The sequence below is a fragment of the Megalobrama amblycephala genome, linkage group LG18, assembly GCF_018812025.1.
Source record: "Megalobrama amblycephala isolate DHTTF-2021 linkage group LG18, ASM1881202v1, whole genome shotgun sequence".
Classification (NCBI taxonomy): Eukaryota; Metazoa; Chordata; class Actinopteri; order Cypriniformes; family Xenocyprididae; genus Megalobrama; species Megalobrama amblycephala.
In genome coordinates, this window is record NC_063061.1 from 26,329,386 (window position 1) to 26,347,563 (window position 18,178).

The following is an 18,178-nucleotide window of genomic DNA, read 5'->3' on the forward strand; positions in this document are numbered from 1 at the left end:
ATTTTCTAAACTTCATTTGAGCATGTCACAATCTGCTTAAACACTTTCTGCATAGGTCAAGAGCTCAGTGCTGCGGGTATTCAGTTCAAGTATAATATAAAAAGATAATAAAGATCTTTGAAGGGGAAAAATATTGTTGAATGACAGTTTGAATAATCTCTTGATGTAAATTATCTTAAAGTCACCATGAAATAAAAACTGACATTTCTTATAGAATATTACAGTATTTATTATAGGCTAAATGATTTATCAGTGCACATTATTATTATTATTATTATTTTTATTCATGTGTCCTTGTAATCTTTAATCAAAATAACTTGCAGTGACTTTTCTCTGATGACAAGGTCGGGACAACCTGTCACTCACATGAGATCACAGCAATTGCAAACCACAAACATCCCATCAATTCCTCATGGACAAAATCAAGCCCCGCCCTACATTTTTTCTAGTTCAAGAAGCCGTTTCGCTCAGATATACTGTACATCACAATAGTGAAGCTTTAGGAGGAATAGGGAAAACTGTGAAAACATGAGTAAAACAAATGATTATCAGTTTAAATTAAAGGCAGATGGACTCGATTGTGTTCCTTACAGTTTAACAAAGAACCAGTGATCCATGGATATTCACATGTGGCCATTAATCGTGATTAATGTGCCTGATTTAGGCACCAGGGAAATACATAAAGCAAATTTGCCTGTGAACGCTTTATATAAATACAACATAGGTAGGTTTATATCAGAGTGATCCCTTATATCAATGTTATATATATCATCATATCCAGTCCTAAAAGGTGGATGTTTTTTTAATAAACACTGACAAAAAATGTATAATTATGTAGAATAAGATGGTAAATATTTAACTGATGAGTTGTCAGTACAATATATAACAATACAATATATGGTATGATTTTACCCTACAATTGTTGTTTCTGTGAATTGCAGTGATTCATTTCATTCTCTTTTCTGTAGCTTTCAGCAGTCTTAAAGTATATACCTTAGATTTCTTGTCAAATATTTGTACAGTCAGTCAAACAGCTCTTTTCCATTTCAGATGTGTTTTGTGTTTTTTGCGGCATTTATGCTGAAAACCAATGTTGCCACTCAGTCTTTTTGCCACTCAGTGTGCATAACCACAGTCGGATGGTGACATCACATGCATACCCTCTATACATATATTAATTTAAGACATCATTTTGTAAGTGTTCTGAGACTTGAAATTATTTTAGTGATTATATTGTATAATATTGTATAAACAATATATTTAGGCCTATAAAAATATTCATTCTTAGTGCTGTCAAAACGATTAATCGCAACTAACATAAGTTTGTAAATAAACGTATATGTGTGTGTATTAGGGCTGTCAATATTAACGCATTACACGTGATTAATGTTTTCAGTTTAACGCGTTAAAAAAATATTTAGTGCAATTAAAGCATCTGTTTTTCCGTCATAATTTGGCTAGTGTTACATTATGATCATGCTCTTATTCATGCAAATGCTTTTAAACCATTCAAGCACCACAAGACAAACGAGAACGCGCTGTCTGTGAATGTTGTTTCCGTGTGACACACAATTCATGTGCACAGAAAGACACGCGCCAGTATCAAGTTCTCTTTCGCGCTTGAACAAACAGTAACACAGAGAATTTGTATGTATGTATGTATTTATGTATAGTCAAACCAAAATTTATTCAGACACCTTGAACATTTCATTCATTATTACAGTTTATTCAATATATTTTTAAAAAAATGGGAATAAAATATGACAAGATCTCAGAGTTTGTCTGAATAATTTTCGGCCCCAAATTTTTCAGTGCTCAACGTAAATGAGTACACCCCCTTTGAAAAGTAACATTTTAAACAATATCTCAATGAACACAAAAACAATTTCCAAAATGTTGACAATACTAAGTTTTATATAACATCTGTTTAACTTATAATATATGTAAGGTTAACAATATATCTCAGTTTATATATATCAGTTTTACTCAAATTAGGGAAAAGCAAAAACGAGTACACCCCACTGAAAGTCTCTGGAGCAAAGCTCCTAAAAAATTTTTAGACTTCAAATGTCTAATTTAACAAGAAAGGTGAAGGCTACAAGAAGCTACATCTGACATTTTAACTTGGGAGTGTACTCACTTTTGTGGCCAGCGGTTTAGACATTAATGGCTGTGTGTTGAGTTATTTTGAGGGGACAGCAAATTTGCACTGTTATACAAGCTGTACACTCACTGCTTTACATTGTAGCAAAGTGTCATTTCTTCAGTGTTGTCACATGAAAGGATATAATAAAATATTTACAAAAATGTGAGGGGTGTACTCACTTCTGTGAGATACTATATATATATATATATATAATTTTTGCAATAATTTTTAAATAAGAATGATTGTCAGATGGCAACACTATTTTACATCAAGTATTTTATTAATGTTTACAAATCTACTAGAGAAGCGAAAGCAATATATCATAAAATGTGTTACAGTATATGTTTTAAAGGGAAATGTTGTAATATTGTGTATTTAGTGTATATTGCTCTATGATATTGGCCTCTGCATCAAACCCATTTACAAGCTTTTATCATTTTAACTATCCCCATCTGAACACACAGCGATTAGTGGAGGTTTAGATCATTTATGAACAGGAAGAAAACAAGTTCTGTGGGTTTGGAAAATGCATGCTATAAACATCTTTGTGTGGTGGACTTTCAGCCTATGTGTCTTACCATATGAACACCAAATCTGACTTGAATGCAAGAATAGCGTAATAATAACCTCCATTTGAGGCCGATAATGACTGAATGTAAGGATGAAAGGAATGCACTTATGTGAACAGGATATCAATTACCAGACGTGCTTCCTCCAATCTTTGTTGCTCTGGAGGCTGGATGGCTGACAGCAGAACAGGATGTACTGCAGGTTTTTTTTAAATAAAATAACCACAAATGATTTTATCCTTGTGGAAAAACTGAATACATTTTTTTTTTTCAGTCTAATATTCACAAGTATATAAATATTTCCTGTGCGAATGGAACTCTGTCAAACAATCTGCAAAAATCACACTTAAACTAGACAATTTGGTATGCTTGGTTTAATTTATAACATGCAAAAATATGGCACCGTATCAGCAAATTTGCACAGTTCAAATGCACTTATTGTTTTTTTTTTTCAGACATGCATGTGCTTTTGGTTGAATATAGCCCTTGTTCAGCCTCAGTGCAACTGCTCAATCTTATAAGAGTTCAATACAAATTTTTAATATAATATTGTTGCTAGATATCTACTTATGATCCTATAAGCCTATGCATCTAAATGACAATAATAAAAATACTTTTCTAAAAAGAAATGTTAAAAAAAGGTTTTAAGGTTCATTAGAATGACATAATGACATACAGGTTTTAGTTCATTAGAATGACATAATGGTTAGTAAATGATGACAGAAGTTTCATTTTTGGGTGAATTATACTTTTAAGCTATAACAGATTACACAAAATGCAACGTATATAACAATAATACAAAGAATAATACAAACTATGTGCCTTTATACACACCCACTTCAGAACAGATGTCACATTCTTGCTATATTGCAACATGCACTACATAATAACAAAGACGTAAAATGTATAGATTCAGCTTTGCATAGGAGTCATTCTTATTTGAAAGAGTTAAAATGTATGAAATTCAAAATATAAACAGCTGACTGTCATTTCATGTAGTTCATGTAGTAATATTAAAAAGGCTTTTTTTTTTTTTGTTTAGTGCAAAATTAGTTTGGTGCTGCTAATGCATTGTTGGATAAAGCAAAAGCAACCTTAATTTGCCAAGCAGCAACAAAGATAAATTAGAAACAAAAAAAAATAAACTTGTCAAAACATTAAAACAAATTTAACACTGTATATAATATAAATTAAGATTCTAGCTTTGTTTTTTGAAGGTTTACACATGGCATTTATCATTCATCTTCTTTGGTTTCGGCTCCAATACACATTTACATCAGTGCTCTCAATTTTGTAGGATGTCCACAGCTATTTTAACTCTGGGAGAGAGAAAAGGAAATGAGAGAGACATTTAAGAGTGTACAGAAGCAATGATCTTATTTCAACTTAGTTGTGGACAACAGCTATTTATTTTTTATAGAATTCTGATATTGACAGTTTTGTGTTTTTAAAGTCAAGATGGTTGAGACTTGTCCACAATACACCCTGTGTGGTTGAGAAAAAGAGAGGTTTACCTGTTATCACCAGATAAAGGACTATAGCTGTACCCACAACAATGGAAACAACACTAAGCAACAATGCTAGACGTCCAAGTCTTCTGGCCCCATCATAATCTTTTGCTTGTATCATGGACCGAGACTGAAGTGAAACAGAAAGAAATGGATAAGTAAGCTTTATGATCATTGATTTTCAATATAACAGTTTGTCCCCATGAGTCACGTTATGAACTATTAGGGGCCCCATGAGCCACAGCCCTAAACGTAAAATGAAACAAGTGTTTCTTTTTACTTATTTTGCGTTTTGAGTTATTGCTGAATGTGAACTTTAAACTTAGTTTAAAAAGTTAAATTCCAAAAGTAGCCTAATTAAAATGTTTTACTCCGGCGGCACTACTCACCATATGCGCGAAATAAAGTGCGAAGAGGTTTATTGGAACGGCCAGGCAGAAGCAGGAGATCACAGCCAACCACATGAAGCTACACGGCTCTCGTTCTCCGGGCGTGGGCGATGGCGCGCGGCTGAAATCCACCCGCGATGGAGAGCGGGGCAGTGAGGCAGTGTCAACAACAGTCTGTTCATTCCGTTCCGCTTCAAAAGACGTAACGAGGTGTGTATCAGATGGTGTGTGGTTTAATTCTCTCTTCAGCTCTTTGTCTGAGATGTCAAGAAGTTTCTGGGTATCTCCGAAATCGGACTGCAGTGCTGCGCTCTCGCCCAGGACATCTGTCGCGTGAGAGGCGTCTGTATTAATAGCCATCTCTTACAGAATAGATCCCTTTGTGTAATAACAAAATAAAATGTACACTCTTACTAAGTTATCTTGTCAGCATAAGATTTTATTTAATCCGTTTGTTCGCAGAGCAGTTCGAGCAAGGAATTCCTACGCCTATTGGACATCCATCCACTTCATCAATATTTACCACTTACATCACTGGAGAAGCGAATCTAGACACTTTGCGTAAATCAGTCAGTTTGCTTTGTGCACGTTATGAGGACGCCCCGCCGGCGCATCTTATTGGTGGATTCACACACCTTAATTGACGCAAGCGCATTCTTTATTGTTGCATTTAGATGCGTTAATTGACGCAGTGATTCGTTCTCAGTCACGAATATGATGACTCCCAATGCACTCATCCAGTTTATATGCTGTTTTATATTGACCCTATTAATGATTTTCTATATGCTTTTTCAAAGCACTCTAAAAACGATTAACAACTTTCTCCTCATTCTCCATTCTCTCTTACCAAAATGATTAAATATGCATATCACTGATGAGAGTCATCTTCATGTAGCCTCTACAGCATATCCTTGTCACATATCTTAGAGCAAGAGTGGAAAATGTATAAATTTATCTGCCCAGCGCAGACCCTATATTGGGAATTTCGACTGCCTACCAAATTATTACCCCCCTCATTGAAGTAGGTACTTCATAGCCTAATCCTAACCCCTCCCCCACAACTAATCCAAACCTACCAATACTAGCTGCTTCAAACGCTCCACATTCCGGTCCCCAAAAAAAAAAAAAATCACTGGACTTAATGAATAAAGCTGGGTGCAACCTGTGCGATTTATAAATCCTTTACGATTCTTGCTTGCTTCTTGCTTGATAATGGCTTTTCTTGAAAAATGAAGACAATTTGACGTTCGTCGTAGGATAAGTCACACTGCAGGACTGTGCGACAAATCTTCTGACACTGCCAGAATTTCGTTGAAGGTAAAATATGAACGCAACAGTCATTAATCGGCTGTCGGTGAACATGTCAAACTAGCGATCAAAGACTACAGATAAGACTACGGCTTAAAGGAACACCCCACTTTTTTTGAAAATAGGCTCATTTTCCAACTCCCCTAGAGTTAAACAGTTGATTTTTTTTTTTTTTTCGAATCCATTCAGCCGATCTCCGGGTCTGGTGGTACCACTTTTAGCATAGCTTAGCATAGTTCATTGAATCTGATTAGACCGTTAGCATCTCGCTCAAAAATGACCAAAGAGTTTCAATATTTTTCCTATTTAAAACTTGACTCTTCTGTAGTTACATCATATACTAAGACCAACGGAAAATGAAAAGTTGCGATTTTCTAGGCCAATATGGCAAGGAACTTTGTTGCCGTACCATGGGTGCAGCAGGCGCAATGATATTAGGCACCGCCTGTGACCCGCTACTTGCAAAAGGAGCGTGCCTTGCAACCATGGAGACATTTGTGAGAGATGCTGCATTACATCCTGCAACATCTTGGCAGACATGGGACTTAGGCAAGGATCTTATTTGTGGACTTCAGTTCAGCCTTCAATATCATGCCTGACCTTCTTTCATCCAAACCCAGCTCTCCATGCCCACCCCAATCGGTCAGTGGATCACCTGCTTCCTGACAGACCGGCAGCATGTGAGACTGCACTGGCATCCCTCAGGGTTACGTCCTCTCTCCACTGTTTTTATCCCTGTACACAAATGACTGCACCTCAAAAGACCCCTCAGTCAAGCTTCTGAAGTTTGCATACAACACCACTGTCACTGGCCTAATCCAGGATGGTGATGAGTCTGCTTACAGACAGCAGGTTAAACAGCTGGCTGTCTGGTGCAGTTATAACAATCTTGAGGTGAACACACTCAAAACAATGGAGATGATAGTGGACTTAGGGGAAACACCCCAGCATTACCCCCACTCACCATCATGAACAGCACTGTGGCAGCAGTGAAGTCATTCAGGTTCCTGGGCACCACACTGTTAAAAAATTACTGTAAATTTTACAGTAAAATACTGGCAGCAGGGTTGCCAGCCAGTTACTGTAATTTTTACAGTAGTGTTTCTGTAATTTAATTTACAGAATTTTACTGTAATCGAGAATACAGTAAAATTCTGTAAATTAAATTACAGAAACACTACTGTAAAAATTACAGTAACTGGCTGGCAACCCTGCTGCCAGTATTTTACTGTAAAATTTACAGCAATTTATATATTTTGTATACTGCATTTTTACAAAAAAATATATTGAATACTGCATTTAACATACTTCTTTAAATAGAAAATACACACATTCAAGTAGTTTAGTCAAGTAGAATATGTAAAATGCAGTATACAACATATTTTCCCTATTGCTCACTTAATGACTGGGAGCTGAATTTTAAATTTAAACTATTAACTGCATAGGCTTTAAACAAGTTTTAACTGCATAAAATGTTGTATAATGCGTAACTTAATTCACCCACAATATATATATATATATATATATATATATATATATATATATATATATATATTTGATGCTTCTTAATCTTGAAAAACAGGTAAAAATGTAATATAAATCTTTCAAATTTACATAAAAAAATGCCATAAAAAGTGTATTATTTTGAATTTATTTTTTATTTAGAAAACCATTTTATTTTTTAAATGGACAAAATTTTGTCATGAAAATGTTTTTAAATTACTTATTGGCCATCATGGCCCTTCACACAAAGAAATACAATTATAACTATAACTTGACCAACAGGGTCATATAAAAACATTTCTTAAAATCCGGATCATTTTTATCACTTCATGAACATACCAACATGGCCAAACAACAAGTCCAACAAACTTGCGATCAAAAAAGAACAATTCTGCTCCAGATGATGTTCCATCCCAGGATTCAAAGAGAGGCTAGAAATACTGAAAGGAACAAAGAGGACAATACATTAGATATATTACAAAACATAATAATACTTTCAGAGACTGATAGAGGGATGACAGATACAGTCAGATACAGATATAGAATAATAAAAGTATATAATAAAAGGAAAAATAGATCTTGGTGTGTGTGTGTATTTCTTACATTTCAGAAATTCCACTGAAAATCCGTCACTTTCCACAGAAGAGTGGCATGTAGGTTGAACACATCCCGTTTCTTCTGAACTGTCTGGCCTGTTGTTTTAGATGGCACTTTTCCTTTCGTCTTTGTTCCTCTCTCCGGATAAATACCTACAAAGTGCCTAAAGGGTCAGGAATTCAGATTGGTTTTAGCTTTTGAGACATGTAATCATGTTTTTGAAATTATAGCATGTGGTAGAGCAGTATTAGCCTACAACTCCAGTCCTGAAGACTTACCTCCCAGAAAGTTTTAGATGTCCCACTAATCAAAACACCTTATTTAACTAATTTGTTTGCTAGCGTCATCTAAAACATTCACCCTAAAAAAAAAAAAATGTCTAATCTAGTTGAGAAACATTGTGTTAAAGGCCTCAATAGATATAAAATGTATATCTAAAAGGCAAGTACAGGATGATCTTTGTTCCTATCTGTAAATAGCACATTTCATTTCAAGTTAAAAAAGATTTGGTTTTGGTCTGGTAATAAATTAACTATACAAGGCAAACTTATATCAAACAGAGATGTTAAAGTGTTTGCATTACCTTAAGTTAGCAAATGTCCACAAATACATCACATTGGTTACGTTAACAGCATGAAGCATTACCATTTTGCGTGACACATCCTCCGTGAGCGGCCTGATCGCGTCGCGAGGCTTTTTCGTTTCGGCCCGGCCCGTGTTAACAGATGACTGTCTGCCTGTACAAATGTGATTTACGCCATAAAATAATCACGACCAAGTGCGCTGATGAACATGAAGTTCTCGTGAATTCCAACTGTTTCTAATTATTAATTTTCGGCCCATAGCTGTTATGCTAAAGCGCCGGGGAATGTGTGAGATCCTACCGCGACCGCGCTGAGGAAAACCCCGCGCAAGTCTGCTTCGCGCCCCGCGGACGGAGGATGCGTCAATCCGGGGTTACCAATATGAATCGCGAATGTAAATACATACATATTTACCAAAGACTGAGGGGGAAATGAAATAATAAGTCACTTACCACAGTTGTAAATCACTCCTCTTGCTGCTACCCGAATCTTGACCGTTGGAGATCCCACAATGCCTCTGTATATTTGAAATTTACAGCAGTTTACAGCAATATGCTGTATTATTAAAATACAGCCATCGGCTGTAAAATATTGCTGTAATTTTTACAGCAATTCATTACAGTGCACCATCTCTTTTAGGACCTGAAGTGGGACAATCATATAGACCAGGGCTGCGTTCCACTCCAAATTTTATACCCTCCACTCACTAACTTCCCTTGTCTTGTGGACTCAGACGTGTGTCATTGCGTACTTTGCACGAGTACCCACTACTGATGGAACTCATAAGGTTTAAATGAAACGCACTAAGCCCTTGATCACTTGGAATTCACTGTGTAGCTGATTTTTTATTTAAACTTTTTTTATTTTTACTTATGGATTTGTTTTATGCACCATTCTATATGCATACAATTGTTGGAGAAAATATATAAAATCATATATGGGGTATATGAGTTGTTGGAGAAAAATAAAATTACACAAACAAAAAAATATATAAATAGTATAAATTTTGACTGTGAACATAAGGTAGCTACAAGTATTATGCGCTTAAATCTCAACATAATATATCATACACTTAAGCGTGATCTGCTGTGACGTCACAATCAAGTTGAATTGTGGAATATAGAGGGTCTGTCCATCCCAGGTGAAAAAAAAAGTGCACTAAAATACACTTTCAGTACACTTCCACAATGCACTTAAAGTGCTCTATTTTTATGCACTAATTTTGTACTTAATATACTAAAAATTCTTCTTTAGTACTAAGATTATCTTAAGAACATCCAAGTGTACTCAACTGCCATTTTGAGACACCAAGAATATGAACTAAAATTTGCTTTTAACATACAATCTCTGTATTATTTTTTTATTTATTTAGTTACCACTTGTAACACTTGAACTCATCTTTCATACACTTTTAAATATATTCAGACATAATACAAAATTTAAAATATATGATAAATACAAAATGTATTGAAATATTTATAATGTATTGCCCACATATTTTTATACATTCATTTAAAATTACCTTTATGATATACTTAACTGCATGTTAATGGTGTCTTTAAATAGTACGGTCATATTAAGAAATAAGGAGGATTCAATAGCGAATGCAACAAATATCAGTTTATTAAGAAATATTGCAGCAGGAAAGATAGCAAGGGTCAGACGTCATGGGTGCAGAATGCAAAGTATTTCTTGGTAGCGCAGAGACTGCAATAGGGAACCCCAATCCTCCGACAAGTATCCAACAGGTAATCCAAAACTGCCTCAACGGGAAATATCCAGAACAGAACGAGAGACTCAAACACAGCCAGGACAAACACTGCATGAACACACCAACAATCTGACAACACAGGGCAAAATGCAAAGACAATAATGCCGCATTCCAGGCAACCCGTTACCTGTGTTTTTCCAACCTTCTACCAGGAAAGGGTACTGGAACAGCAGTCAAACCTGTGACTTCCCACCCGTGAACTCGTACTAGATCAATGTACTCCGTTACGGGTTCTGACGTCACATAGCCCGCAAAACAACAATGGCAGCCCCTATGGATAGAGTGTTTATGCAAGTGCACGGTAAAATAACGAAAAATAAAGAGGTATAACAGCTTCTCTTGCCTTATGTGCCGTTTTCCTCCTCTGTTTCCCTCAAATAAGCAAGGAGTAAGCAACTTTGGCGATAGAAATAATTGTTAATGAGCATATGGTCCGCCATGTTGGTTTGTTTACACTTTTACGCAGTTTGGCATGACTTTCCTGGAATGCTACAAAGTCGTGAGTCGTGATTTAAAGTTGTGACTTACAGACTCAAAAACCTGCCTGGAATGCAGCATAAATAGCAGTGCTGATGAGCCCCAGCTGACGCTGATCAGCTCATCAGCAGCAACACACTCACAGAGAGACAGAGTAAATCAGTGAACTGTGACAATCTCTAGTTTCCATGGTGCATATTGTCTGCATATCACAAACAAAAAAGTGCTACTAATGACAATTAGTAGCAATTTTTTAGCACTTTTTTCCCCACATTAAAATATATAAAATATAGTACTTTAAGTAGCCTACTTTATGCTAAAAGTATACTTACTGTTAAATTGTGAATTTTACATTTAACTTGCATGTTTTATTTTTCATGAAAATCCATTAAAATAGAACTTAATGATAGTATTTTTTAAATATAAAAATCTGCAGGACAGTGGCCCTTCAGGATCGAGTTTGGAGACCCCTGATATAGACTCTACTATGGAAAAAGGCCCAGCAGAGGCTGTACTTCCTTCACCAGCTGAGTAAGTTGAACCTGCCACAGGAGCTGCTGACACAGTTCTACTCAGCAGTCACGGAGTCTGTTTGGTGTTCATCAGTAACTGTCTGGTTTGGCTCAGCCACCAAATCAGACATCAGAAGACTACAGCGGACAGTCTGGACTGCGGAGAGGATTATTGGTGCTCCCCCGCCCACCCTCCAGGACTCTGCCAGAGTGAGGAAGAGGCAGGTAAAATCATCACAGACTCCACTCACCAAGCCACAACCTATTCGAACAGTTGCCATCGGATGGTAGCCTGGTAATACCAGACTTTGCTACTTCACTTTGCTTCGTAGACAGAGTCTGGAATGGCATAATAGAGAAGTGTTTTCTCTCTCGCTAGGGGACGCTTGTCTGAAGTTTAAAATCATTGGTTACCCGTAAGCCAATCAGATACGTTTAGTTATGACGTATGTTATCCGCCTGTACAGCCGCATCGAAGCACAGACATCATGCATCGAACTCAAATCTATGATTGAACTTCCACTGTAAACCTGTTGTAAACACATGATGATGTGAGCGAAATACCGGAGTGAACATGGCTGTAAACGACTTTTGCAGATTATGCGAAGTTAATGCATCCCGAAGTTTGCATCCCGTGTCTCTTTTCCCATTTCCGCGGTCGTTTCGGTTTTCGATTTCTCTAACCTACAATGTAAAACTCGGCGCTTAGCATCTACGTCACGGCTCTCAGCCCGCCCTCTGTTCGTTGATTGGCCCGGCTGTTTCCAGACCGGTGGCAAACACAAAGCTCTGACGCTGTATCAGACTGAGTACAGAAGCGAAATGAAATTGAGCGGAAGTAGGAAGTCTGACGTAGTCAGGCTAATCGAATGGCGCCTAGGCACAGGATCACTAGGCACTTCAACATCTAGGCACAGGAACAGCTTCATCCCACAGGCTATTCCCCTATTAAATGCCTTCCTGCAATACTCCACTGCTTAGTGCAGTATATTCGTAAATTAATTTAATCCTATTTATAAATATGTTCATTATCTGTAAATGTTTATTCTGTCTAAACCTAAATCTGTGTCTTTATACTTTTATATTTTTATTCTTAAATGTTATTATGTGTCTTGTTATATTTATGTGGGTGTGCTACTGGAAGCTTCAATACCCAGGTAAATTCCTTTTGTATGCAAGCACACTTGGCATTTAAACTCTTTATGTAATAATATGACGGGAGTCAGAATTCGGCATAACACCTGTTGTGGATCCAACTCTGCTAGAGGCTATTATAAGCCGTATTGTCCAACTGAACATTGACGCCCTCTATCGGTCATAGTTTTGCATCGCATTTGAAACTTTATTCCAGCGCAAGCTAACACTACTGCTTAGCTAGGCCTATAATGTATAGCCTACATTTGTAGCATTTAAGAAACAACTTACCCCGACGAAAAATAAATGTCCTGAGAACCTAAATCTTTTTATTTAAAAGCTCAATTTTATAGGAGACACTTGTCTGAATTTGTCAGTGTAATTTTGTTTTCCCGACAGATACAGCAAAAACTGACTTTGTATTAAACTGATAAAGTATTCACGTGAATATTCTAATTTAAAAACTAGGTGTTTGAAACCAACTCTTTAGATATAAACACTTAAATGCTTAAACTCTTTAAATTAGTTTGGGGTAAGTAATATATTATTATAATATATACACACATACATATATATATATACACACACACACACACACTACAGCTCTTAGTGTTGCCGATTCTTCATTTCTACGAGCAAAATAAACTTTTCCAAAACTTATTTCATGATCAATATGTAAAATTCCCCTATAATAGTGGCAAAAGGTCTGTGAAGTGAATGTGCATGTACCCGTCTGAATTAACACAGATCTGGCACTAGTTGTTAGCAAAGCCACACTCTACCTCAGACAAAATCCTCTCATAATATTCCTTATCAGGCTCAACCTGACAAGAGAGTCAGCAAACAAGAAACCTGTTGAAGCCAGACAGTAAAGAACTACTTACACTGATTCACAATGCATCAATCAGTTGTTGTTTATGTATTGTACCCTTATCTCATGATCAAACAGATTCAAAATTATGAGCTACTGTGGATGAGACGTGTGTGATATGCAGACAATATGCACCATGGAAACTAGAGATTTGCAGTATACTTTTATTGGACACATGCAAGTTTCCCCTTTATTTTTATACCAGGAGCCAGCAGCTGTTGTGGCTAAACGTACAGAAAATTATGTCTGCCATGCAAAATATCCTGCATACTTCAAATATATTATACAACTCATTTATCAGGTAGTTTGATATTAGCTCTCCTCCAAAAAAAAAAAAAAAAAAAATTATGGATTTCTATTCATATTTTCATGAACATAAATTGAAATTTTAGATACAAAACATATAAAAAATAAACATCCTAAACATATTAAAGTGTTGATAAATTGTTAAAATTTATAAAATATTTATAAATGACAAAGAAATATTTTCTCAAAAAAAAAATTTGCTTCAATAATTAAAATATGAAATTTAAAATATCATCCATCCTCCAAGATCTACAACAGATGATCCAGAGTGAATAAGATCCACAGCACTCTCAGATGGGTAGAGCTGACCACAACAGTTCTTCAGCTGGCAGCTTTAGCGTCAGGATAGGGTCATAAAGTTTGCCAGAGAAGAACTGCGGTCGGTCAGCCAATATTCATTCATCAGCATCCACTACGAACCTACAAGATAAAAACGAGATGGATTACTTTTTCACAAATAATGCAAGATATGTTCCACCAACACTAGTTTGTTATGAGCACACAGACAGAACCTTGTTTTCTTCTCCCTGTATTTATTTTTTTAATGAGAACATTATATAAACAAAGAAAGAAGTAGTCACAATACAGAAGAAATAAGAGAAAAAAAGAAAAGCGGGAAAAAAAGATGTTCACCCTGTAATTACAGCATGCATCTGTGACATCAGTTTTGCATATTACTACCACAATTTTCTCTGACAGCACAAGATGAAAAACACCTCATTTAAACTAAAACATAATAAACAGGGTTCAATAAGGAAGGCCTCCTGTCCCGGGTCAGTGAGAGGGTGTTTCTGACAAGTTCATGATCATTTGCCCTACCCCTTAAATCAAGTGCATTTTTCCATCGAGTCTATTTTATATCTTGCAAACTTAAAAATGTGTTCCGAGACATTTGGTTGCAAATTTTGCTTCTTAAAACATTAATTTATGGCATTATGTTCGTGTTTAATCATAACTATATAATTTTCAGCTATTATTGAACATTTTCTTTGTTAAAAAAACACCAATTTGATCTTTTTTTAAAATTAGCTAATAGCGTTTCATTTATATCACAGCTCGGCCAGAGCCGTTGAGCTCGATAAAGCCGCAGTTTCCTCTTAATCTATCGGCTTCTCCTCCATATCGCTTTAAAATATAGCATACTGTGCAGACTTCAAATGGGCCCGACACGTTTTCTGGTATGCGCCAACTCGCGCATATGATCCTCTCTGTGGTATCGTGTCTCTGTACTTTAAGCTCAACTATAAATTAATTTCATATAAGGAATAGTAAAGGATTTATTACTTTAAGGAAACATGTCAATTGTATCATTTCTTAATACATATTTTCTCTCAGATAAATAAGATTCACATTATTTATGGTGTCTAACCATTGTTGTTTCAGTACATTGAATGTGTATCTGAATGATTTTCATTTCTTTCCACATAAATGGCTGCACATTTGTAAAGATTCTTTCAAAAATTATCACTGAATTTAATCAAACGCAACAATTTTGACAATGCTTGAGTTTCACAAATGAGGCCCAAGAATGCCTGTTATTCCTTGGATCTCCAACAAGACATGCTGATATAAACTTGCAGAACATTCCTGTTTACAAGTGTGTTTCATCTTTAAAAAGAGTATATATTTTCCATTGCCAAAAAAAAATAAATAAATATATATATATATATATATATATATATATATATATATATATATATATATATATATATATATATATATATATATATATATATATATATATATATATATATATATATATATAAAAATATACACATACACACACACACACAGATCACATGCTGAATCATTCTAACTCTATGACAAAGATTTAGGTTGCTCGCACTTTCTGCCGTGCTTCCCTCCCCGAACTGTGTTTGGTAATCATCTACCATTCTTTCTCAGTACTCTGTGTCCCTCGTTCATTCCACCATCCCCCATCCAGCAAGCCGGTGCAGACACGCAGACATGAATCAGCAGGCATTTGGGGTGGAGGCCAGAGGACAAGGTAAGGCCTTGAAAGCACAATTCAGACATGTCATCTATGATGCACAGAACAACCACGGACACGATAAACACGTTGAATATTACGCATAACTCAAATGTTTCATTCTCACATGGTCAGCTTAAAGGGATAATTCACCAAAAAAGTGACAACTCTTATTTACTCACCCCGTTTTTTGAAACCTGCATGATTTTTGTTCATCTATGAAACACAAAACAAGATCTTTATAAGAACGTCCAAGCTTCACATTTCCAAAAAATGCAATTAAATGGTGACCATGATTGTCAGCCAGGTTTTATTAAAAAAAATTCAGACTTTCAGTCTGTTCGTCACACAAAGTTATAACACGGCTCCAGAAAAATTAAAACATTGATTGAAAAATTGAGTGTATAAATAACACAAATTTAATTTTTGGGTAAACTATCCTTTTAACTATTAAATATAATTTTAAAATATATGGATTTGATTCTAAAGTCTCAAAATTCCAACCCAGGCTCATTGGAAGAAACGTGTCTGTGGCGACATTACGTTGCTTCTTGCACATTTTGCTACACTTTCAAAGTGAAATGACCAGTGAGTAGCGCTAAAAGCATGTTAATTCATCCAAAACATATCAACGTTAATCTGGCAAAGTTTTATTACATTGGTAATCATACATATCACAGCAGTTCGGAAATGAAATGTGTGATGAGTGCCGCTAAAAGGTTAATGCTCTATCGCATTTAAAAATAATGTACCACCTACTCTAAACCTAACCAAGAGTGTTAAAGGAATAGTTCACCCAAAAATTAAGTAGTCCTGCAAGACTTTTCATCTTTGGAAAAAACAAATGAAGATCTTTTTGATGAAATCAGAGCTTTCTGTTCATAAAGAGATCATAAAACTAATCTATATGAATTGAGTGGTTTAGTCCAATCACTTTAAGACTCAATCAGCTTATATGATGAACAGATTTAAATTCATGCTTTTACTCACATATAAACACTGATCAGCTAACATAAACAGAAGCTCAACCGAATCTGCTTGACGAGCAAGAACAAAGCTCTTGTGGAAGCTGAAACGTGCTGCATAACCCACGAGAATGATCCTCATTGGTTCTTGCGGAAGCTCAAAAGTTCTGCTTAACATGAGAATGAACCTCATTGGTTCTTGCGGAAGCTCAAACGTTCTGCTTAACACGAGAATGAACCTCAATGGTTCTCACATGTCAAGCAAACATGCTTGAGCCTCCGTTTGCCACAACTGATGTGTGAGCTGATGAATGATGCTGATGTGAATAAAAGCCTAAATAAAATCTGTTCAGCATATAAAGTGATCGAGAAAATCTGGACTAAACCACTCAATTTATATATATGGATTAGTTTTACGATCTCTTTATGAACTTTTTGATGCGTCAAAATGGTAGCTGCGTAGCTGTCTATGGAGGGACAGAAAGCTCTCAGACTTCATCAAAAAGATCTTAATTTGCATTCTGAAGATGAGCGAAAGTCTTACAGGTTTGGAACGACATGAGGGTGAGTAATTAAGGACAGAGTTTTAATTTCAGGGTGAACTATCCCTTTAACAAATGCAAATGTGCGATAAAAACATTTGCTGAAGAAACCAAGCCATCTTTTAGTGACTTGTGTTTCATGGGACTTTCATGGTCTTCGAGCGCTTTGCATCGCAAGTGCAATGCTGTACCAGGTAAGCTACCAAGCAAATTTACAATATCAGAAAAGCAAGACGCATGGAGCCAGTTATGTGACAAACTTAATGTATAAGTTTACAAAACCCTCCAAGTGGCCCTCCTATTTGGACACCCGTTTTAGTGCCTCAAGTGTTCGATTTAACTGGAAAATGCAGTGAATTATTTATACGCATGTTTTTTGGAGTTTTGCAAAAACGTTGATAGAGACATGTTTTTCCCCGACTAGCCAAAATTCATGATTTGTGACTGATAGAAGGAGGTGGTCTAAATTATATTGCATAAGGGCAGAGTTTGTGGCCTCTAGTCTTTGCAACAACATCAGTAAATTATTTGTAGTATAGTAATAAGTTCTTATTAGTATTTATATCTATTTATGCTACCTCAAAACTCTGGACTCATTACATGCTATATGAATCACCTAAACGAAATAAATGGATTTTGATTCCAGCACAATGAATTGTCCAGGAATGTCACAGCAGGGCTAGCAAATTAGTCTAAGAGAAGTGTATTGACAGTGTTTGAATATCTGAACACGCTCGTCTCGTTCCCCTGTCACCAGTCGATCTATTGATCTGGTCTGGGTGTACACAAGCTGCAGTGCGTGAATGGAAAAGGGAAACATTAAGGTCAGCTCACTATTGCTAATGGCTAACACACTAGCCTACATTGTTAACTCACAAAAAAAAAAAAAAAAGCATCTTATGGTACCAAGACACATTCGACCCTTGGTATCTAAAGTGTTCAAACAAGAACAAACAATTAAATTGCTTATCCTCAGCCAACATGATCAGTAGCCATACACAAGCAT

General features: G+C 36.0%; 1 protein-coding gene and 2 long non-coding RNA genes across 3 annotated transcripts; all 3 read right to left on the reverse strand.

Moving 5' to 3' along the window:
* Positions 1 to 3,036: 3,036 nt before the first annotated feature.
* On the reverse strand, positions 3,037 to 5,556 carry trarg1b (trafficking regulator of GLUT4 (SLC2A4) 1b). The gene is made up of 3 exons (XM_048166546.1): positions 4,613 to 5,556; positions 4,230 to 4,353; positions 3,037 to 4,034 (listed from the first exon to the last, which is right to left on the reverse strand). Exons 1-3 carry the CDS (start codon positions 4,970 to 4,972, stop codon positions 4,024 to 4,026), a joined length of 495 nt encoding a protein of 164 aa, XP_048022503.1. The 5' UTR covers positions 4,973 to 5,556; the 3' UTR covers positions 3,037 to 4,023.
* A 2,006-nt stretch (positions 5,557 to 7,562) lies between these two features.
* Positions 7,563 to 9,292, reverse strand: LOC125253053. The gene is made up of 3 exons (XR_007181345.1): positions 9,057 to 9,292; positions 8,027 to 8,183; positions 7,563 to 7,863 (listed from the first exon to the last, which is right to left on the reverse strand). It is a non-coding gene; the product is annotated as an uncharacterized LOC125253053 (long non-coding RNA).
* A 4,221-nt stretch (positions 9,293 to 13,513) lies between these two features.
* On the reverse strand, positions 13,514 to 16,855 carry LOC125252620. Its single transcript, XR_007181252.1, has 2 exons — positions 15,568 to 16,855; positions 13,514 to 14,095 (listed from the first exon to the last, which is right to left on the reverse strand). It is a non-coding gene; the product is annotated as an uncharacterized LOC125252620 (long non-coding RNA).
* Positions 16,856 to 18,178: the final 1,323 nt, after the last annotated feature.

Coding starts and splice junctions, on each gene's coding strand:
- trarg1b (XM_048166546.1), bottom strand. CDS start 4,972: ATGGCTATTAATACAGACGCCTCTCACGCGACAGATGTCCTGGGCGAG. Junction 4,354..4,612: donor CACTTTATTTCGCGCATATG/GTGAGTAGTGCC, acceptor GTTTCACTTCAG/TCTCGGTCCATGATACAAGC.